The 23,165-nt window shown below is 44.2% G+C and overlaps 1 protein-coding gene across 5 annotated transcripts in view; it reads right to left on the bottom strand.

Moving 5' to 3' along the window:
* Window positions 1-23,165, bottom strand: part of LOC129715783 (uncharacterized) — a 337,613-nt gene that overhangs the window by 223,329 nt on the left and 91,119 nt on the right. For all 5 annotated transcript variants that reach the window (XM_055665662.1, XM_055665654.1, XM_055665638.1 and 2 more), the window contains one exon: window positions 17,577-17,642. In XM_055665662.1, the coding sequence (XP_055521637.1) occupies window positions 17,577-17,642 (66 nt within the window). The remainder of the gene's footprint in view (window positions 1-17,576; window positions 17,643-23,165) is intronic.

The raw sequence follows: 23,165 nt of genomic DNA, 5'->3' as shown, positions 1-23,165 counted from the left end.
ACCTACATTTGTTTTAACTAATCTCTTTCTTTTCACATATCTATAAAAACTTTTGCAGTCAGTTTTTATGTTCCCTGCCAGTTTTCTTTCATAATCTATTTTTCCTTTCCTAATTAATCCCTTTGTCCTCCTTTGCTGATCTTTGAATTTCTCCCAGTCCTCCGGTATGCTGCTTTTTCTGGCTAATTTGTACGCATCATCCTTCGCTTTGATGCTATCCCTGATTTCCCTTGTTATCCATGGATGTACTACCTTCCCTGATTTATTCTTTTGCCAAACTGGGATGAACAATTTTTGTAGTTCATCCATGCAGTCTTTAAATGTCTTCCATTGCATATCCACCGTCAACCCTTTTAGAATTAATTGCCAGTCAATCTTGGCCAATTCACGTCTCATACCCTCAAAGTTACCTTTCTTTAAGTTCAGAACCATTGTTTCTGAATTAACAATGTCACTCTCCATCCTAATGAAGAACTCAACCATATTATGGTCACTCTTGCCCAAGGGGGCACGTACAACAAGATTGCTAACTAACCCTTCATTACTCAATACCCAGTCTAAAATAGCCTGCTCTCTCGTTGGTTCCTCTACATGTTGATTTAGATAACTATCCCGCATACATTCCAAGAAATCCTCTTCCTCAGCACCCCTGCCAATTTGATTCACCCAATCTATATGTAGATTGAAGTCACCCATTATAACCGTTTTGCCTTTGTCGCACGCATTTCTAATTTCCTGTTTGATACCATCTCCAAGTTCACTACTACTGTTAGGTGGCCTGTACACAACACCCACCAGCGTTTTCTGCCCCCTTAGTGTTTTGCAGCTCTACCCATACCGATTCCACATCCTCCAAACTAATGTCCTTCCTTTCCATTGCATTAATCCCCTCTCTAATCAGTAACGTTACCCCACCTCCTTTTCCTTTCTGTCTATCCCTCCTGAATATTGAATATCCCTGAATGTTCAGCTCCCAGCCTTGGTCACCCTGGAGCCATGTCTCCGTGATCCCAACTATATCATAGTCATTAATAGCTATCTGCACATTCAACTCATCCACCTTATTACGAATGCTCCTTGCATTGAGACACAAAGCCTTCAGGCTTGTTTTTACAACACTCTTACCCCTTACACAATTATGTTGAAAAGTGGCCCTTTTTGATTTTTGCCCTGGTTTTGTCTGCCTGCCACTTTTACTTTTCACCTTGCTACCTATTTCTTCTACCCTCATTTTACACCCTTCGGTCTCTACGCTCACACATTTAAGAAACCCTTTCCCTTTAACTCCATCCTCCACTGTCCCATTCAACACCCCACCCCTCTTATTCAGTTTAAAGCCACAGATGTAAAACGATTATTAGATTATTAGATTATTCAGATAAAATAATTACAAGGGAGAGAGAAGGGGGGAGAAGGGGGGGGGGGAGATGGAGTAGAGACAGTTTTAAGAAAGTTTGGATGGCGTTTTACCCACCGCTGGGTCTTGTTTGGAAAAGGGGAAGTACAACAAGATCTGGGGGTCCTTGTTCATCAGTCACTGAAAGTAAGCATGCAGGTACCGCAGGCAGTGAAGAAAACGAATGGCATGTTGGCCTTCATAACAATAGGAGTTGAGTATAGGAGCAAGGAAGACCTTCTGCAGTTGTACAGGGCCCTAGTGAGACCACACCTGGAGTATTAAGTGCAGTTTTTGTCCCGTAATTTGAGGAAGGACATTCTTGCTATTGAGGGAATGCAACGTAGGTTTACAAGGTTAATTCCTGGGATGGCAGGATTGTCATATGCTGAGAGAATGAAGAGGCTGGGCTTGTATACTCTGGAGTTTAGAAGGATGAGAGGTGATCTTATTGAAACATATAAGGTTATTAAGGGTTTGGACATGGTAGAGGCAGGAAACATATTCCCCAGAAACTGGGGCAACAGTTTAAGAATATGGGGTAAGCTATTTAGAACGGAGACAAGGAAACATTATTTCACACAGAGAGTTGTGAGTCTGTGGAATTCTCTGCCTCAGAGGGCGGTGTAGGCCGGTTCTCTAGATACTTTCAAGAGAGAGCTAGATAGGTCTTTTAAAGATAGCGCAGGGGATATGGGGAGAAGGCAGGAACGGGGTACTGATTGGGGATGATCAGCCATGATCATATTGAATGGCGGTGCTGGCTCGAAGGGCCGAATGGCCTACTACTGCACCTTTCGTCTATTGAACGATAAAATGAAAGTGAACTACGACGGGATGCTGATCTAGCTGTCATCAGAGCAGAGAATGTCTGCTGCATTGCTGAAAATACTGACTCTCATGCCTGCCTCACAGGACCGGGTCCACATTCCTCATACCACATGAATGCTGCCAGGCCATTCTACTGTGCTCAACGCCTGCTACCAGAAGTGCAGCAGCCTGGCAGGTTCCTCGATAAATGTAATAATTGTGGTGGTTCATACTCCGCTGTCCACGAGCAATGCCCTACTACTATTGTAGAGGAAGAAATCACTTTATTCGGTGGTGTCATGCCCACAAAGACTATACAGAATCCAAGCAGTCAGTGCACCTTCTCCAGCACGATGGTTCCCATGGCACAACGGATCGAGATCAAGCTGTACCATTTTCCTGTGGGAATCCATCCAAACATGACATTTCCAATCTAAACGTACATTCTCTGTCTGAAACGTCATGTAAACTTCACAATCGTGAAGTCGTTTGTCGAATCAACAATACTACAAGCTGTGGCAAAAATCGACACTAGAGCTCGTTGTAATGTCATGTTCTTATCTGAGTCCTCCAGGATCATAAATGAAGAAGCTATTGGAAACACCAAAGCTTTGTTAATTCCATTCTGAGGGGGAGAGGTTCACCCAGTTGGAAGGGTTGACCTGCAGTGCCACCAAGCAACCTGCGTGCAAAAGCCGAACTTCTTCATTTTGCAAGGAATAGTGACAACCTTACTTGGCATTGATGCCTGCCAGGACTTGGGATTGGTAAGCTTTGGAGAAGAGGTGCACCAACTTTCCCATGCCCAACATACTACTGAACAGTTTCTCTCTCAGTACAAGGAGATTTTTGACAACAAACTCGGCAAACTACCCCACAAGTATTCTATTGTTCAAGCCTTTCATAGAATTCTGCATGCCATGCACGACCGCGTACAGAACGAACTTCAAAGAATGGAATCGCTGGACTTCATTGCAGCAGTAACCAACCCGTCGGACTGGGTCTCAATCATGGTAGTGGCTACCAAGAAAAACACAATATGAAGAGAGAGCAGCAGCAGCAGCTAAAGCGCGCCAGCGTACACTCTCCCTTCCGGCAGCCATCTTGGACACAGATAGCAACACTGGAAATTAGTCATAGTCCCATAGTCAGGCCTATTGACGCCTCCACAGTTGCCTCTATGGAGGCCCGATGTTCCTGGCCATTCTCGCTGGGTGGTGTTCATCCAGCGTCGGGAGAGTCCTCACAGCGGCTGGGACAGCTGGAATGGCCGATTCCCTACCGGAGTCCGTGGCATTCCGAAGCCGACAGGGCCACGTCGGTTGGTGCTCCGAGGCTCTCGATGTTAAAGTCTGCGCGGCCGCCCGCGGCTGGCCGCTCCACAGTCCCGCAGCTCGACGGTGTTGATCACGGCGGTCTCAGCATACCGGAGCTCCAGCGCGGCGACCCAGGCAAGGCATCGCCCGCTCCACGATAGTGCTCCAGCTGAAGGCGCTGGGCGGTCCCCGCTAGGAAAACGCCGCTCCACTCCTGCTGGTAGGCCGCAAGGACGGGTCGACGGTGCAGCCCAGGAAAAAAGCTGCCTCACCGACCAGGTAGGGACCTAGAAAATAGTTTCCCCCTTCCACCCCAAATAAAAAAGTCAAATTCCCCAACAAACATAGGACAAAATTCACTAAAAACTAATTAAAAAAGTGAATTGAATGGACAGCTGCTGGTTAGCAGTTAGCAGCCATTCCCCAGGATGGCTCCTCCTCCCAATGCCTGGACGACTTGGCTGCTCAGACAGCAGTCGATGACACCCTACAGTCCATGTCCATGATGATCCGGCATGGCTACCCGGATAAGCAGCACAGGGTAGACAAAAATGCTGGAGAAACTCAGCGGGTGCAGGCGCATCTATGGAGCAAAGGAAACAGGCAACGTTTCGGGCTGAACCCCTTCTTCAGACTAATGGAGGTTGGGGGGGGGGGGGGGGGGGCAGAAGAAAGGAGAAAAAGGAGGAGGAGCCCGAGGGCTGAGGGAGAGCTAGGAACAGCAAGGGGCAATGGAATTGGGAGAATTCAATGTTTATACCACTAGGGTGCAGACTGCCCAAGCAGAATATGAGATGCTGTTCCTCCAATTTCCAGTGTTGCTCACTGTGGCCATGGAGGAGGCCCAGGACAGAGAGGTCGGATACGGAATGGGAGGAGGAGTTGAAGTGCTGAGCCACCAGGAGGTCAGGTTGGTTAATGCGGACCGAGCGGAGGTGTTCGGCGAAACGATCGCCAAGTCTACGCTTGGTCTCACCGATGTAGATCAGCTGACATCTAGAGCAGCGGATGCAATAGATGAGGTTGGAGGAGATGCAAATGAACTTCTGTCGCACCTGGAACGACAGCTTGGGTCCTTGAATGGAGTCGAACGGGGAGGTAAAGCGACAAGTGTAGCATCTCTTGCGGTAGGTCGCAAGGGAAAGTGCCCAGGGAGGGGCTGGTGCGGGAGGGAAGGGAAGAATTGACAAGGAAGTTACTGAGGGAGCGGTCTTTGTGGAAAGCTGACGGGGGGGGAGATGGGAAGATGTGGTGAACGGTGGGGTCACATTGGAGGTGGCAAAACTGACGGAGGACTATTTGTTGTATCTGACGGCTAGTGGGGTGAAAGGCGAGGACGAGGGGGACTCTGCCCTTGTTGCAAGTGGGGGGGGGGATGGGGAGAGAGTGCAGTGTTACGGGGTATGGAAGAGACCCTGGTGCGAGCCTCATCCATAGTAGGGGAGGAGAACCCCCATTCCCTGAAGAATGAGGAGATATCCGATGCCCTGGTGTGGAACACCTCGTCGCGGGAGCAGATGCGGCATAGACGGAGGAATTGGGAGTAGGGGATGGAGTCTTTACAGGAGGCAGGGTGGGAAGAAGAGTAGTCTAGATAGCCTACTCCTATGGAGTTAGTGGTGAAGCGGATGAAGTTAGTGGTGAAGCGAATGAAGTTAGTCAATTGTGTGTGGGTGCAGGAGGTAGCACCAAAGCAATCGTCGATGTAGCTGAGGTAGAGGTCGGGGATGGGGCCCTGGTACACCTCGAACAAGGTTTCAACAGGGTACCAGTTGCTATTCACCCGTACTTCCCGGTGTGCAATGAGCTTGTGCTCCAGGGCGGTGTGATCGTCAAGAAACACAAATGGGTCATCCCAACAGCCTTCCGGGACAAATACTTTGATTGTCTGCGGGGGAAATCTCGGTATCGAGTCAACCATTCTTCGAGCTAAGATCTAGTTCTTAAGACCCGGTATGACCGAGTTCATACGGGAGAAGGTGGAAGGTTGCGCGTTCTGCAACAGCCTGGGGCCCCCATCAACCCAAGCAGCCGCTTCTCTCCCACCCAGTTCCTGCTTTGCCATGGTCCACAGTGGCAACTGATATTTTTGAATAACGTGGTAAGCCACATCTGATTCTTGTTGACACATACTCGGGCTGGTTTGAGATTGAACTGCTTCCCAGCCCCACTTCAGCGGTAGTGGTTCAAACAATAGCATTCCACTTTTCGGCTCACAGGGCGCCCTCGAAAAACTTCTGTCTGACAACGGAAGCCAGTTCGCCAGCCATTGTTTCAAGAATTCTGCCCAGCGATGGGACTTTTGTCACATTGCCAACAGTCCCGAGTTGCCTCAATCGAATGGGTAGTCGGGCGGATGGTCCGGAGTGCCAAACAGATGATGGAAAGGTCACATCTGCTAAAAGCCGATGTGTACCTGGACTTGCTCAACTTAAGTAACATTGCCCGCGACTCAGTGCTTGGGTATCCTGCCCAAAGTCTCATGTCAAGGCAGACCTGTACCACGCTGCCCGTACCCAAGAGACTACTGCAGCCACAAATTGGCAAGCCATCGGTAATTCAAGCACAGCTTCAGCACAAGCACGAGATTCAGAAACAATCTTAGGACAAAACAAGCAGGCCTCTCAAGCCTGTGGCAAGTGGCCAAGTTGTACGACTTCAGACTGACAAATGCCACGGTCACCTTGGTTCAATCCGCAGCCCTGCAACGGAACCATGTTCGTGCATGGTCGATTTGAATGGAGGGATCTACCGGCGAAACCGTCTGCACCTCCTACCAGTGAAGGAAACACTATTCACGATCCTTAACCAGATGTTCCAGGACTGTTTACCACAATGACTGATACGCGTTCTTCCCTGGTCCGATGTCCGACCACGGAGTCTGCGCCCATCATGTATCCTGCCTTTTCACCACCACGTTCGGTACCCTGGTCCCCAGCTTCACCGCACCCATCTCACGGATCTCCGGTGTTCCAACAGCCCCCAGTCGCTTAGTTTTCGCCGGTGAAGGATGGAGTTGCGAACTTATACCATACGCGTGTGGGTCGTATTTGTAAACCTACCCTCAGATGCGGGGACTAGGTTTAACCTGCTCCAGCACTGAAGCAAATGTATTTTTTACATGCGCTAGTTAAACTTGATTAGTCGTATTCACATATATATTCGTAGTTACGTTATTTTCATAAAAGGAAAGATGTAGATCTGCTCTACTTACATGTTAACCAATACTAACACACACCACTATTTTATTTCGAAGTCACATGAGTGACTACGTGAAGAAGCCTGCCAGCCCGCATGCGCATCAATATGTCTAACACATGGCGCACGACTGGCAGGGAGGATGGTCGCTCCTCCAGCGGTAAGTTTAAAAACCTCGCAAACAGGTGAACCACTTCAGGAAGAACCGGCTTCAAGTATTAATTATCTTACCTCGCAACAGTTACGAGAACAAACCATGGTGGAAACTGCTGCAAAGTACCCCACTCCAGCAAATTGTGCATCTCTAAAAGTGCCCGCGGCCAACAGTTCCATTTGGGGTTACTTTGGAGGTGGCATCAAGGCTCAAGAGATGAAGCTCCAGAGTATTTTAAAATTACTATCTTCAGGCATCACGGCTTTTGCCAGATCCGTAGATGCCGGGCCACTATCGGATATCCAACAAGATGCCATGGCACTAATGTGCAACGCGCACTTTGAGATTATCTGTTTCCGTAAGAGCGCCATCAGGCCGGCATTGAACCCAAACTTTGCGGGTCTGTGTAGGGCCAGTAATGTCCAGCCGCATAATCTCCTGTTCGGGGAAGATTTAACTAAACAGGTGAAAGACCTTAATTAAAGCAGCTTTTATGGGCAAGTCTCCACTCTTTTGGCGTCAGCACCCCTACGCTTCCACTAGCAATAAGCAGTTTGCTGAAGCTAGAAACAGCTCTAGAGTTGATCTTCCTGGGCATAGGTTTTTTTTAGGCCAGGGCCCGTCCCGGCCATCATAGAAAATGCGCAATCCTCGCACCCCAGCAGTTCAAGTCTCCAAAGCAAGGGGACGGAAACAGAACCAATATTAGGGGCCTTTGGGCCTGCTATCAGACCACCTGTAACCCTGGAGGTAGGTGGGTCTGGTTCTTTCCGGAACATGGGGTGTGTGGAACAGTTACATGTTGGTGGTAGATTAAATTTGTTTTTGCATGAATGGTGGTGGATAACTTCAGATCCATTTATCCCTTATAAAGGGGTGCAAAATTGAATTTTTACCTAACTAATTTCCACCCACAACATACGCCAAGTTGGTCGTATATTCATTCCAAACAAGAGGGTTTGGATATATAAGCAGAAATTCATACGTTACACAAAAATGATGTAATAGAGAGATCAAATTATGAAAGTCATCAATTCATCTCTAACATATTCTCTAGGCAAAAGAAAGATGGGAGATGTCGGATCATCCTTGATTTTACACAACTTAACTCATATGTGCAGTATAGACATTTTAAAATGGGGAACTTCTTTACTGCTAAACAACTAATTTCTAAAGGATACTTTATGGCATGCATCGATCTAAAAGATGCATATTATTCAGTTCCTATTCACAAGGATCACCGGAGATATCTGAAATTTAGCTGGATGGGACAGCAATGGCAGTTTAAAGCATTACCTAATGGCTAAACCTCAGTTCCTAGGTTATTTACCAAACTGCTGAAACAGAGCTCAAGAGCATATTGTTATGGCCTATATGGATGATATTCTAATCCTACGAAGAACACTACATTTGACTAATCTAGCTGTTTCAGCCGCGAAGCTCATATTTGAGAAATTGGGGTTTCTCATCGATCCAGTTAAATACAGGTGGATACTGACAAAGGTTATTGATTATTGAGGGTTTACTAGTAACTCCATAGAAATGTCAGTGACTCTACCCTGGGGAAAGAGATCAGAATTAATAGAAGCCTGTAATAACCTTCTTGCTATGGAACAGCCATCTATTCGCCAGGTGGCTAGTGTAATTGGCAAAATAGTGGCTGCTTTTCCAGCTGCCCGATTTGGGCCTTTGCATTATCAAAATTTGCAGCGTGCAAAGGAGCAAGCACTTAAATCCCATTTAGGTCATTTTAACAGACCTATGCAATTGTCGGCAGAAGTAATAACAGAATTACAATGGTGGACGACTAATATTCAGCATTGCTCCGGCGACATTTTGATCAGTAAACCTTTAATGGACAGCCATGGTACAAACTGATGCAAGTGCAGTGGGATGGGAAGCTACTAATACTAATACCATCACTAGTTGCCGCGGCAGATGGGATATGCACGAGTTACTATTTATCCATCTATATGGTATCAACTACCTGGGAAATGCTGGGGGCGTTCTATGGTTTAAAGGCTTACTGTGGGATTATGCATGACCTGCATGTTCGACTGCATGTTGATAACACTACAGCGGTGGCATATATTAATCATATGGGTGGAATCAAATCAGTATCCTGTGATAGTTTAGCTAATCTCATTTGGAGCTGGTGTATTGAAAGGAGGATTTGGATCTCAGCTACCTACTTGCCAGGTAGGTTTAACACGGTGGCAGACACAAGGTCACGTAAATTTAATGATAACACGGATGTTGGATCACAAAGTGTTTAACTATGTTATTGCTCGATATGGAACACCTGATATTGATTTGTTTGCATCCAGGCTTAATCAACTGTTGCCAAAATATGTTGCATGGGAGCCAGACCCAGGGGCAGTAGCTGTAGATGCATTCTCGTTACACTGGGGAGGAATGTTCTTCAATGCCTTTCCTCTATTTTGCCTTATCAGCCAGTGCTTACAAAAAATCAAGCAAGACTCCGCTTCAGGTATTGAAGTGGTACCTGACTGGCCTACGCAGCCATGGTTCTCGTTAATGATAGGTATGCTAACGGAACCATATATGTTTATAAGTAAGCATAAAGACTTGCTTGTTCATCCCGTGACTCGGGAATCTCATTCTCTGCATGACAAAATCAACTTATTGATTTGCAGAATTTAAGAAGACCTTTTCTGGGGCTTGGATTATCTGACCGAACGGTGGACGTGATCACTGCAGCTTGGCGGGACAGTACCAAGAAGCAGTACTTCATTAAGCAATGGGAAGGTTTTTGTGTGAATTCAAATATAACTTATAATACGACAGATATGGTTGATGTCTTAGATTTTCTTTCAATGTTATTTTTCGATAGAAAATTAAGTTAAAGTGCTTTATCATCATACTTGCTGCTGGGATCGGGACACCATTCTGTTGGGTCTCACCCTTTGATATCCGAATTTATGAGTGGTATCTTTAACATAAACTGCCCCCCCCCCAGGCCCAGATACACGGATGTATGGGATGTTAAATTAGTGTTAACACTGCTTCTCGGTTGGGCTCCAGCCACATCTTTATCTTTGGTCAGGCTCATCTATAAGGTAATAATGCTCATGGTGCTTGTTTCAGTGCAACGTGTCCAGTCGTTGCATAAATTAAAACTGGATAGGACAGTTATGTCTAACAATAAGATAACATTTTACATAAATGAGTTAATTAAGCAAAGTAGACCGGGTGTGCTAGGTCTTAAGCTGGAGTTTTTAGCATATCCAACTGATCGAAGGTTATGTGTTGTCACAAATATTCAACAATATATAAAGGATACGAAGGACCTTAGGCACAGAACAGCCACAGAAATCCACACAAAAGGGTATCGGTGTAGACCATTTCGAGATGGTTGAGACATGTATTAGCACTCGCAGGCATGGACACCGATGTTTTTAAATCTCACTTTACCAGGGCTGCAACTACATCGGCAGCGAGATTCATGGAAGTTCCGCTGGACCGCATCCTAGCGACAGCAGGATGGTCGAATGAGCGGACTTTTCAAGCTTTTTACAATAAGCCTATTGCCAGGCCTGGTTCATTTGCAAATACAATTTTGAGTTCTGTTAAATAATATATTAATTTTCCTGATGTAAGGGACCATTATTATTACTTTCAATAAAAGCATCAGCATATTTAAGTCTATTCATGTTTGAATGCACTATGTTTTCAATCATATCTGGTCAACTGACACAGTATGTTTGCATGAAATCACAGAACTTTGAAATCTTCACTTAGTCACTCACGTGACTTCGAAATAAAATAGAAAGGTTAAACGAGAACTTACCGTTTGAAGTTTGATCTTTATTTTCACAGAAGTTGTGATGAGGGATTACGTGCCCTCCACTCCCAACCCTATTCTCATAAAGATCATGCAGTAGTTCCGGTTTCTTAATCTTCCTATAGTTCAGGTTAGCAATTGTTCTGTGATTTCGTACAGCTGCTTAAAAGGTTGATGCGCATGCGGGCTGGCGGGCTTCTTCACATAACCCCATCATCGCAACTTCTCATAAAATAAAGATCAAACTTCAAACGGTAAGTTCTCGTTTAATCTTTCTATTATCTATACTTAAGAAGGAAATGAGGAGGCTAAAAAGGGGACACGATATAGCTCTGGAAGATGAGATTAAGGATAATCCACAGCGATTTTATAAATATATTACGACAGAAAAAGCAACTGGAGAAAAAAAAAGGACTCTCCCAAATAAAGTAAACACCTGTTTTGAAACAGCAGGAAACTCCAGGAAAAGTTAAAGGTGATGTCCTGGGGACGGTCCATATTACAGTCAAAGAAGTGTTGGATGTCGTAAAGTAAATAAAGGAAGATAAATCTCCCAGGCCTAATCAGGTCCTAGAAACAAGGACAGTGGAAAATTGGAAAATAAATTGCAGGAACGCTCGATGAGATATATCAGTTATCGAGTGGATATAGTAATTCTAATGTTATATAGTAGATATAGAGATATAGTAATTCTATAGTTCTGTAGTAGATCTGGAATTTTATATCAAAGTCACGTGAGAGACTACGTGAAGAGCCTGCCAGTCACATGCGCGTCAATGCGTCGACGCATGGTGCGGGAGTCGGAGAAGTTCGAAACTGCTCTGGCAGGTCAGCCAAATTTGTCTTCAGGAACGGGCCGCCGCGGTACAGTGGGCCTGGAGTAGCTGACGAGCGCAGCCTGTGCGGCTACCGCTGTTGGTGCTCTGAACGGGAGCAGGCAGCCGGAATTAGAGGCCACCGTGAAGGCTCCATAAGGAGTTGGCGGGGCGGCTGCCGGCTCGGCCAGGTTAGTGATCACTGCAGAAGATTAGCAGCAGCCGGTGGTTTAAAAATAGCCGCGGCCAGGACAGCGGCCTCCAGGTAAGCTCAGCTGCCGATGCACCTACCAATTTTAAACATAGATGCTGCCGGCTGAGGCAGCAAATGCTGTAGAGCAGCGTATCATGTATTCTCTATTTATAGGGCAGTTATAAATAGAGCTGGCAGTTTTTTAATAGCGGTTGCTGTTCTGTCACGTTTATGACTATCATAGCAGATAGGATACAAGGGACATTTATTATCGCATACACCAAATAGTATAGTGAATTTTGACTTGCCACAGAATGGGGCTCCACTGGAGCAGGCGGTTGTTCGGAGCATCTTACGGGCAATGCCTGTACAGATGAATGCTCAAAAAGGGAGTCAGCCAGAGGCCTGAGGAGGCAAAGCCTAGTTCAGGGTTGCATTCTGTTTCCTCCCCTAAGAAACTCCATTGAAGCGCCAGAAAGGAGCTCCTGGCTTGGGAAGCCTTTTTTGACCTGTGTCTATCAGACACCAGTAGAGCAACACCTCATTCAGGGTTCCGTCATGATAATTTCCGCTCAGTAGAGGGGACTGTTGGAGATTCTTTCATAAGAGCAACTATGTGGATATCGATAAAGCAGTCGAATCTTTGATCTAATGGGGATATGCTTCTTTTTAATCATGTGTACAAACTATGCTCCATGTACCGGAGGCATTACAGACGGATCCAGCTATTTGCCTGTGACAACACCAGGCAGGGTTGCAGTATTTCTCCCACACTGTCTAGGGGAGTATCGGAAAGAGGTGACTCCGATTATGATTCCGGCTCTTCCAGGTCATATGGGGGCCAGAGGCCTGAGGAAGCAACACCTGGTGCAGGGTTGCGCTCTATTTCCTCCCTGAAATACTCCGTTGGGGCTCCAGAAGGGAGCAAGGACTCGGAGTTAATAACAGGTGCAACCTGTCTGGTAAGTACAATAAATAATGATGATTTATACCAACAGCAGAGGACTGCGACAGTGCAGAAAGCAAACAGCCACTTCGGAGTCGCTGGCAGCGCCGATTTGAACAGATAGTTCCAATTCGGACCTTGGCAACCCCGAGTCAGGGCAAAGTCAAAGGCAGGTCTGTGATGGATCAGATGGTGGCACAAAATATGCTCCATGTTACGGAGGCATGCAAAGGCAGTTCGAGTCATACGCCTGTGGCAACACATGCTTCAGGGTTGCAATATTCCTCCCACTCGGATGAAGGGAGTGTTGGAGATGGTACCAAAAATAGGCTCCGTGTTACAGAGACATGCACAGGAAGTTCAAGTCATAAGCCTGTGGCAACGCCTGGTTCAGGGTTGCAGTATTTCTCCCACTTTGGCGAGGGAAGTGTCGGAGATCAGCATGGAGCTGACTCCGAACATGAGTATGTGCCTGAATCCCATGCCTTATTGCATGATGTACGAGAGTCGAATAAGGAAGAGCTGCCTGCTCTTGCCTCTAAATTTGCTGTCCGCTCAGGGACGGGCAAGCCACTACAAGAGAGTTGACCCCCAGGAACCTGAAGCTGGAAACACGTTCCACCTCCATCCCGTTAATATGGTTGGGGGTGTGCGTGACGCCCCTAGACCTTCTGAAGTCTACAATGAGCTCCTTGGTCTTCTTGGAGTTAAGGGCCAGGTTGTTGTCAGCGCACCATGCTGCTAGGAGCTGGACCTCCTCCCTATAGGCTGACTCATCATTGTTGCTGATGAGGCCAATCACCATTGTATCATCTGCATACTTGATGATGGTATTAGTACCATGTACAGGTGTGCAGTCATAGGTTAAGAGAGAGTAGAGGAGGGGGCTCAGCACACAGCCCTGTGGAACGCCGGTGTTCAGGGTGAGGGTTGAAGAGGTGTGCTTGTCTAACCTAACAGACTGGGGTCTGTTGGTTAAAAGTCCAGTATCCAGTTGCAGAGGGAGGGGTCGATGCCCAGGTCGCTGAGTTTGGTGATCAGTTTTGAGGGTATAATGGTGTTGAATGCTGAGCTGTAATCGATGAACAGCATTCTTACGTTGGTGTCTCTGTTGTCGAGGTGGGAGAGGCTGGGGTGAAGTGCCGTTGAGATGGCATCCTCCGTACTCCTGTTCTTGCGGTAGGTGAACTGATAGGGATCCAGTGTGGGAGGTAGGCAGCCTTTGAGGTGTGCCAGGACCAGCCTCTCGAAGCACTTGGTGATGGTGGGAGTAAGTGCAACTGGGCTGAAGTCGTTGAGGCTCGCCGCAGTGGAGTGTTTTGGCACCAATGGACGTGGTTTTAAGGCACGTGGGGACAACTGCTTGGGCAAGTGACAGGTTGAAGATGTCAGTCCAGTCCAGATGTCAGCTGCGCAGCACAGGCCCTGAGGACGCGCCCGGGGATGCCGTCAGGGCCAGCAGTCTTACGTGCATTAATCCTGCTCAGTGCCACATACACGTCATAGGGGGTGAGTGTGATTGGCTGGTGATCAGTAGGGAGCACAGCCTTGATGGCCATCTCTGGATTGTCCCTGTCAAAGAGGCCATAAAAGTGGTTAAGCTCAAGGAAGGAGGCGTCGCTGGATGTGGGGGTGGTGTTGGTGGGTCTATAGTCCGTGATGGCCTGGATGCCTTGCCACATGCGTCGGTGGTCGGAGTTGTTATTGAAGTGCTCCTCAATCCTTGGCTTATAGCAGTGCTTGGCCTTCATGATGCCCCTCTTCAGGTTAGCCCTGGATGAACTGTAGGCTCAGGCATCGCCTGACCTGAAAGCGGTGTCCTGTGCTTTCAGCAGTAGCCTGACCTCGCTGTTCATCCATGGCTTCTGATTCGGGAATATGGTAACCCGTTTGAGGGAGGTGACACTGTTGATGGTGGAGTTGATAAAGTCCAGAACAGAGGATGTATAAGAGTCAATGTCCGTGTGGGAGTCAAGGGTGGCCTGGGCTGCAAACGCCTTCCAGTCAGTGTTTCAAAACACTGCTGAAGTGTGGAGTCCGCCTCCTCTGACCACACTTTAACTGGCCTCACTGTGGGTTTAACACGTCTGATGAGTGGGGAGTACTTAGGGAGCAGGAACAATGAATGGTGATCAGACTAACCAAAGTGGGGGAGGGGGACGGCTTTGTAAGCTTCAGCCATGTTTGTGTAGACTTTGTCCAGTATCTTGTCTTCTCTAGTGGCGAAGGAGACATGTTGGTGGAATTTGGTGAGTACAGTCTTCAGGGTGGAGTGAATGAAGTTACCCGCAACAATGAAGGCTGCCTCGGGGTAAGGCGGCTGAAGCAGCTCGTCTTTGCTCGGTCACGAGTGATGGCTGGGGTAGCCTGTTTCTTGGGCAGCTAGATCTGCACGATTGTATGGGAAGTTTGTGAACAAAATATGTGAGTTACTTTTAAACGGAAGTAACAGGTTGCTTTGAGTTTGGGTTTAGAGACGCGTTTATGTGATAGCACAATTGACACTGCTTGTGCTGCTTTGTCATTCTCTATAGTCCCATAAGTGGGACAATAAATGATTGGTTAGTCACCCTCTGTTCACCAACGTTATGCAGGGTGTCTTTTATATGACTGCTCTAAAAGCCTGCACTCATTGTGTGTGCAATGTATATCAGTAAATTATTATGCAAATATTCTTCTACCGTATTCCTAATTGGAGCAGTATTTTATGTTGATTATGCTTTTAGCAACTGATTTCAGCGCAAAGAACACAGTCTTTAATCTCTGGCTCGGTCTCTGAGACATAACTGACATTAGGGTAGCTTGATATGGGAATGATCTCATACGCAAAATGGGCATGATTGTGTACATTTGGAGTTGACCAGAGCGGAGATTGGGGGTGTTATTAGGTATACAAGTACACTGAGATTGCTAGTACCTATGAGATGAAAGATAGTTTCTTTATTATTATTTAATAGTCTCTCAAGAGATTGCTGATGGCTCATTAGCAGCCAATTTAATGGATATTTCCCTTTCATCAAACAGCAAGAGGCTTACATAGTGCGTGTTAAGAAGTTATAAAATTTGGTTGAATATGCCTAGATATTTGCAGATAGAATTCTGAACAGTGTTGCATGACTTATTGTCTAACTCAAAGTCAATTGGGACTATGGTCCGGTTAAGAGCAATGGCCATGTATGCAAGTTAGCATCATGGTATTAATAACCCATGTTTTTCTACCATTAATGGTTTATCTGTTTAAGTGTTTCACACACAGATTGGGTTACTGCATGAAACCACAGAGCTTTGAAATCTTCATGTAGCCACTCACGTGACTTCGATATAAAATAGAAAGATTAAATGAGAACTTACCGTTTGAAGTTTGATCTTCATTTTATGAGAAGTTGAAGTGAGGGAATACATGCCCTCCTCTCCCAACCTTACTTTTCATAAAGATCATTCGGTAGTTCTAAGGCTGTTAATCTTTCTATAGCTTAATTCAGCAACTATTCTGTGGATTCATACAGCTGCTCTGAAGATTGACGCGCAAGCGGCTGGCAGGCTCTTCATGTATTCCTTCACTTCAACTTCTCATAAAATAAAAATCAAACTTCAAACGGTAAGTTCTCGTTTAATCTTTCTATTCTAAAGTTATACAGTAAATATAGCTTTAGTAGAGCCCTCCCATTCCTCGTGTAACTCTTGTATAATTTCACACTAATCAGGATTAAATCCCATCAACCAATGCTCTGCCCATTTTACCAATTTATTAATATTATCATGTGGTCTTAGACTTCCCTCCTCACTATAAATAACACTATCAATTTTTGTGATGTGTGTGAATTGACTATTCATACCCTCTACAACCATATCCAAATCATTAAATAAGTATCATCGCATCAGTTCCCGTGAATACCATTGGTCTCAGGCTTCCAATCATAAAAACAATCCTCCACTGTTATCTATTACCAAATTAATTTTGGATTACATTTTTCAACTTACCCTGGATCCATAGCTCCAACCTTTTGCACCAGTCTTTCAAGTGAGATTTTGTCAAAAGGTTCACTGAAGTCCATGTAGGCTAACTACACTGCTTAAATCAATAAACATTTTACCTCTTTGAAATTTAAATTTCTCTTTGTTATCTCTTTGAAAAATTATTACTCATGTGATTGCCTAGGCCTCAATTGTTGGTCACCTTCTTTTATCTTGTGGTGTAAAATATTGTTTGAAATTCTCCAGTGAAGAGCCAAATGGAATACTTTACTAGATTAAAGATGAGGGGGGGGAGGCATAGTGGCACAGCAGTAGAGTTGTGGCCATACAATGCCAGAAATCTGGGTTCAATCCTGACCTCGAGTGCTGTCTGTACAGAATTTGTTTGTTCTCCTTGTAATCTCGGGGGTTTTCTCTGGATGCACTGATTTCCTCCCACATTCCAAAGACGTGCAGGTCTGTAGGTTGATTGGTCCTAGTGTGTAGGATACAGGTGGTTGTTGGTAAGCACAGGCTTGGTGTGCCGAAGGGGCTGTTTCCATGCTGTATTACTACACAAAACTAAACTAAACTAAAAGTGAGACATGAATACAACATAGTTAGTCGTTGCAAGACTGTGAAGTGAAAAGGAAGTAATCATACTAGTATATGTGGTGAAATGATATGTGAAGTGATAGCACTTATATGTGAAGTGAAAAAGTTCTGTCTCCAGGTCTCTGAATTTCTAAAAGGACCTCTTAAATGCCTTTTCAACTCAGATCATCTTATTTTGCTCATTGCAATTGTAGATCATGCAGCAGATAATGGAAGCTGATCATAACCACTATTTTCCTAATTTTTCCTTTGCTGTTCGCACCTTACTTCTGAGTCCACTATTTACCAATATTATTGCCAGTCGAAGCAATTTCTACTTATTTTATTATTTCATCCACTTCAAGAATAAGATGGCCTTATTAAGATCAAATTACCTCGCTGACAGCAGTCGGGTGTCTGTGCTGGACCCGCACTGTAGGTAGAATTTAAATTTGGTAATCCTGGAATTGAGAAAACATGAGCAATCATAAGTACGACTTCAATTAAACCACAATCAAACTTGTTTATGCAATCATATTAAGAAATTCATCAAATTCACTCAGGAATAAATCTATACTTCTGCAACTCCATTTATCTAAACATCCTTGCATTCCTTCCTTAATCATACATTTTCATTTACAAACACAAAGTGCTGGAATAAGTCAATGCGTCAGGGAGCATCTGTGAAGGGAATGGAAAGGCAATGCTTTGGGTCGGACCTTGGTTCTTCAGACTGGTTGTCATGGGGTTGAAAAAGCTGGAAAATAGGAGGGGTGGGACAAAGCCTGGTAAATAATTGGTGAGGGGGTTACATTTATGTTGACACGTGCTGGAATGACCCACAAGTGGAAAGCACTTTTAAATGTCTACCCCACAGATCACCATTATTTTGAAAAATTCTATTGTCGCATATGTCAAGAGTCCCCGCCTATTTTGAGGAAATGCAAGAAAGATTACTGAGTAGCACAGCAGTTAGTGTTGCGACCTAGCAGCTCTAGTGATGTACTTTCCATCCTAAAATCCAGTGCTGCCTGTATGGGGTTTGTATGTTCTTCTAGTAACCTCGTTGGCTTTCCCCAAGTACTCATGTTTCTACCCACATCCAAAAATTGTGCTAGTTGCTAGGTTAATTGGCCACTGTAAATTCCAGGAATGTACATGATTGGGGAATTGATGGACATATTAGAGAGAATTGGGCACACGGAAATGGAATTGATGGGATTGCCCTAAGGCATGGAATTTAAATTGATAGGCTGAATAGTTTCCTTCTACACCATAGGCAACTTTAATAAATAAATATGATGTTTAATCCCAAGCACTACGCCCACTTAAAGCCTTCAATCGTCTATATTTGTTGATCTGTTAATATCACATTGGTTCTAGTGGTACATCTCTCCATGCAAGCTAGCTATTGTGTTTATATCAAAACAGTAATTACACTGCAAACATGCTGATGGCTGCAAAACTCAATGGGGTTTCAGTTAAGGTCAGGAATCACACATAAAAGTTTCCTTTCCTATTTTGTTATTAAAGCTACAAATTCCCTTCAATCTCACTGATAAAGGGCAACACGATGGCACAGAGTTGCTGCCTAAAAGCGCAAAACACCCGGGTTCAATCCTGACTAGGGGTGCTGTCTTTATGGATTCTGTATGTTCTTCCCGTGTGGGTTTTCTCCGGGTGCTCCGGTTTCCTCCCACACTCTGTTCAGGTTTGTAGATTAAATGGCTTCAGTAAAATTGGAAATTGTCCCTTGTGTGTAGGAATCACTGGTTGGCACAGACTCAGTGGGCTGAAGGGCCAGTTTCCACGCTGTGTGTTTAAACTAAACTGAACTAAAACCCTTTAAACATTGAATTTCCATTTGAGGACCTGAAATCTGCTCAAGCCCCAATCCCAGCTCTGTCATTCGCTGTCCAGTGGTTACTGGAACCAGACTTGTCCCAGGCTTACCTATAATTGTTTGTTGCTCATTCCAAAATAGCACTAAAGAAACAAAAAAAAATATTTCCCACACCAATTGACAGGTAAAACCAGTTGTTGCTGAATGTTGCTGCAGCAAGACCAAGATCAGAAAGATCGTAGGCACATTATAAAGATGGGCCTTTATCTGACTCAGTGCCAATCTTGTCAACCATGATAGTTGCTTTGTTTCTGCAGCTAACATTACCAAGCAGGAATCTGGCATCCACTGATTTTGATAGGTTGACCAGCCTGTGAAATACATTATGTGCAGTGTTGGATCACTAAGCCTCAGAGTTCTATTTAAATAGTTTTTTTCTGAGAGAAAACTAAATTACTTTCAATTAAAGTTACTTCAAATGGTAACGCATGATGTATCTGAACCTGCAGTCAAATTAAGAACTGCCAAGAAAGTTAAGATCTTAGTGCTGATACTGTTTAATAAAGTTACTGATGACAAACAGTAAATGTGTTTCATCTTGTAGGCAAAAAGCCTATAGGATGAAATAGACTGGAAAATGTAATTTTGAGATGGAAACATGGCCGTGACTCCATGAATATCATAGTAGGCACGAGGTCGGTCTCCTTTCTCTTACGTGTTACATTGTTACTTCGGCTTTTTGAGATGATTATATCAAAAATACATTGCGTTTTCAATGTGTTGTTTAGTAAAGGAGCATGACCATAATCAAGATGATGGATATGAATTGGAGAGAACTTGTATTTGGTAATTTGGTAATTTGGGTTCCTAAGAATGCTGGTGAGTTGCTCCATCACAGACTGTACATACTAATCCCCAGAGCCACATTGCCTTGTGTTTTTTCTTAATTGTTCTGGACATATAAACATTGGTACATTGTAACATTGGCTAAACATGTAAACATTGGCTGGTATTTGCTGCTCATCCCCAATTTCCCCTGAAGTAGCAGGGAAACTAGAATTAACCATACACACACCAAACGGCTCTGGGTCATACACATGCTAAAGTGTAACATATTAATTTTCCAGTAATTAAATCAGTTATGTTTTACAAATAATGAGTTTCAAGATTATGCTGATGTTCATTGCTTTTTATTGCTTGAATTTAAATTCCTCAGTTGCCAAAGGAAACATATTATGTTTTCAAGCTAATCACCCATATAGCAATGAAACATTTAATGATATGCTAACGTACCAAAAAGCAGGGAGAAATTTAAAATAAAAATACTCTAATGGGGCTTATCTACAGGCCCCCAAACAGTAGCCCGGATATAGGGTGCAAGTTGAATCGTTAAAATTGGCATGTAGTAAAGGTAATGCTACGGTTGATATGGGAGATTTCAATATGCAGGTAGACTGGGAAAATCAGGTTGGTACTGGACCCCAAAAAAGGGAGTTTGTGGAGAGCCTCCATGATGGATTCTTAGAGCAGCTTGCATTGGAGCCTACCAGGAAGAAGGCAATTCTGGTTTTATGTAATGAACCAGATTTGATAAGGGAACTCGAGGTAAAGGAGCCATTAGGACGCAGTGACTATAATATGGTCATGTAGCAAAGATGAGCGGCAAGCAAGAGGATTGGGTAATGTTTAAAGAGCAACAGAAGATAACTAAAAATACGGGGGGAAAATATGAGGTACAAAGGTAAGCTAGCCAAGAATATAAAGGAGGATAGTAAAAGCTTCTTTAGGTATGGGAAGAGGAAAAAAATAGTTAAGATCAAAGTTGGACCCTTGAAGCGAAACTGGTGAATTTATTATGGGGAACAAGGAAATGGCAGATGAGTTGAACAGGTACTTTGGAGCCGTCTTCCACATTAAGCAGAGAATGGTGTTGGTTACTGATGGGACTGAACGCTGATAAATCCCCAGGGCCTGATGGTCTGCATCCTAGGTTAACGTATCCTGGCAGAAGCTGCCAGTTGTGATCTGGACACGGTGATGCCAACATGCTTTGTAACTTTATTGTATGTCAATAAACCTGTTGGATCGTTACTCTGGGTATGTGTTATTTGCTCTACAAGATGGCAGACAGCTGCAAAACTAAGGTTGTCATAGTAGGGGATTTTAATTTTTGTAATATAAATTAAGACTGCCATTGTATGTAGGGCATAGATGGGCTGTAAATTGTCACGTGTGTTTCTGAAAGTTCCCACTGGTAATATGTGGAGGGCCCTACAGGGGAGACAGCAAATCTTAGGAAATGGGACAAGGCAAGTGACTGACATGTTATTTGGTAAACATTTTAGGACCAGCAACTACAATTCTATTAGCTTTAAAATAGGTATGGCTAAGGGCAAGTTGGTCCATAATTTAAAGTTCTAAATTGGGGCAAGGCCAACTTTAATGCTATTCGACAGGAACTTGTTAAAGTTGATTGGAGTAGGTTGTTTCTGGGCACAGGGCCATCTGGAAAGTGGAAAAGTTTTAAAAGTGTGATAATGAGAGTTCAAGGCATGCACGGTCTTGTTAGAGTGAAGGGCAAGGGAGGTATGAATAATAAACCCAGATGACGAAATCTTGAGGGTCTAGTCATAAAAAAGGTTTGGATTAAGTAGTATAGGCAGTTAGGGTATCATTGTTGTTTGCTGATTCCTAAATAGCACTAAAGAAACCAACAAAATATATTTCCCGCAACAATTGACAGGTAAAACTTCAGTTGTTGCTGAATGTTGCTGCAGCAAGACCAAGATCAGAAAGATCGTAGGCACATTATAAAGATGGGCCTTTATCTGACTCAGTGCCAATTTTGTCAACTATGATAGTTGCTTTGTTTCTGCAGCTAACATTATCAAGCAGGAATCTGGCATCCACTGATTTTGATAGGTTGACCAGCCTGTGAAATACATTACGTAGTGTTGGATCACTAAGCCTCAGAGGTTTTTTTAAATAGATTTTCTGAGATAAAAATAAATTACTTTCAATTAAAGTTACTTCAAATAGTAACGCATGATGTATCTGAACCTACAGTCACATTAAGGTCTGCCAAGAAAGTTAAGAAGTCTTAGTGTTGATACTGTTTAATAAAGTTACTGATTACAAACAGTAAATGTGTTTCATCTTGTAGGCAAAAAGCCTATAGGATGAAATAGACTGGAAAATGTAATTTTGAGATGGAAACATGGCCGTGACCCCATGAATATCATAGTAGGCACGAGGTCGGTCTTCTTTCTCTTACATTTTAGATGGTTACTTCGGCTTTTGAGATGATTATATCAAATATACATTGCTTTTTCAATGTGTTTTTTAGTAAAGGAGTATGATCCGAATCAAGATTATGGATATGAATTGGAGAGAACTTGTATTTGTTAATTTGGGTTCCTAGAACACTGGTGAGATTCAACAATGAAGTATGTGGGCTCTGGAGAAGCTGTGTTATGAAGCCCTGGTGAGTTGCTCCACCACAGACTGTTCATACGATACTCCAGAGCCACATTGCCTTGTGTTTTTTTCTTAATTGTTCTGGACATATTAACATTGGTACATTGTAACATTGGCTAAACATGTAAACGTTGGCTGGTATTTGCTACTCATCTTCAATTTCCCCTGAAGTAGCTGGGCAAACTAGAATTAACCATACAAACACCAAACGAAGAAGGACAACATAGCAAAGATGAGCGGGAAGTAAGAGGATTGGGTAATGTTTAAAGAACAACAGAAGATAACCAAAGAGACAATACGGGAAGAAAAGATGAGGTACGAAGGTAAGCTAGCCAAGAATATAAAGCAGGATAGTAAAAGCTTCATTAGGTATGTGAAGAGGAAAAAATTAGTTAAGAGCAAAGTTGGACCCTTGAAGACCGAAAAAGGTGAATTTATTATGGGGAACAAAGAAATGGCAGATGAGTTGAACAGGTACTTTGGGTCTGTCTTCACTAAGGAGGACCCAAACAATCTTCCTGACATAATAGTGGCCAGAGGATCTAGGGTGACGGAGAAACTGAAGGAAATCCACATTAGACCCCCTCCAGTTCGCCTATCGCCCCAACCGTTCTACAGAAGATGCCATCTCTACTATGCTGCACACAGTAGTCACTCATCTGGA

This window comes from Leucoraja erinacea, chromosome 2, assembly GCF_028641065.1.
Source record: "Leucoraja erinacea ecotype New England chromosome 2, Leri_hhj_1, whole genome shotgun sequence".
Lineage (NCBI taxonomy): Eukaryota > Metazoa > Chordata > Chondrichthyes > Rajiformes > Rajidae > Leucoraja > Leucoraja erinaceus.
Note: the sequence above shows the minus strand (reverse complement) of the source record. Positions and strands in the feature narration are given on the sequence as shown.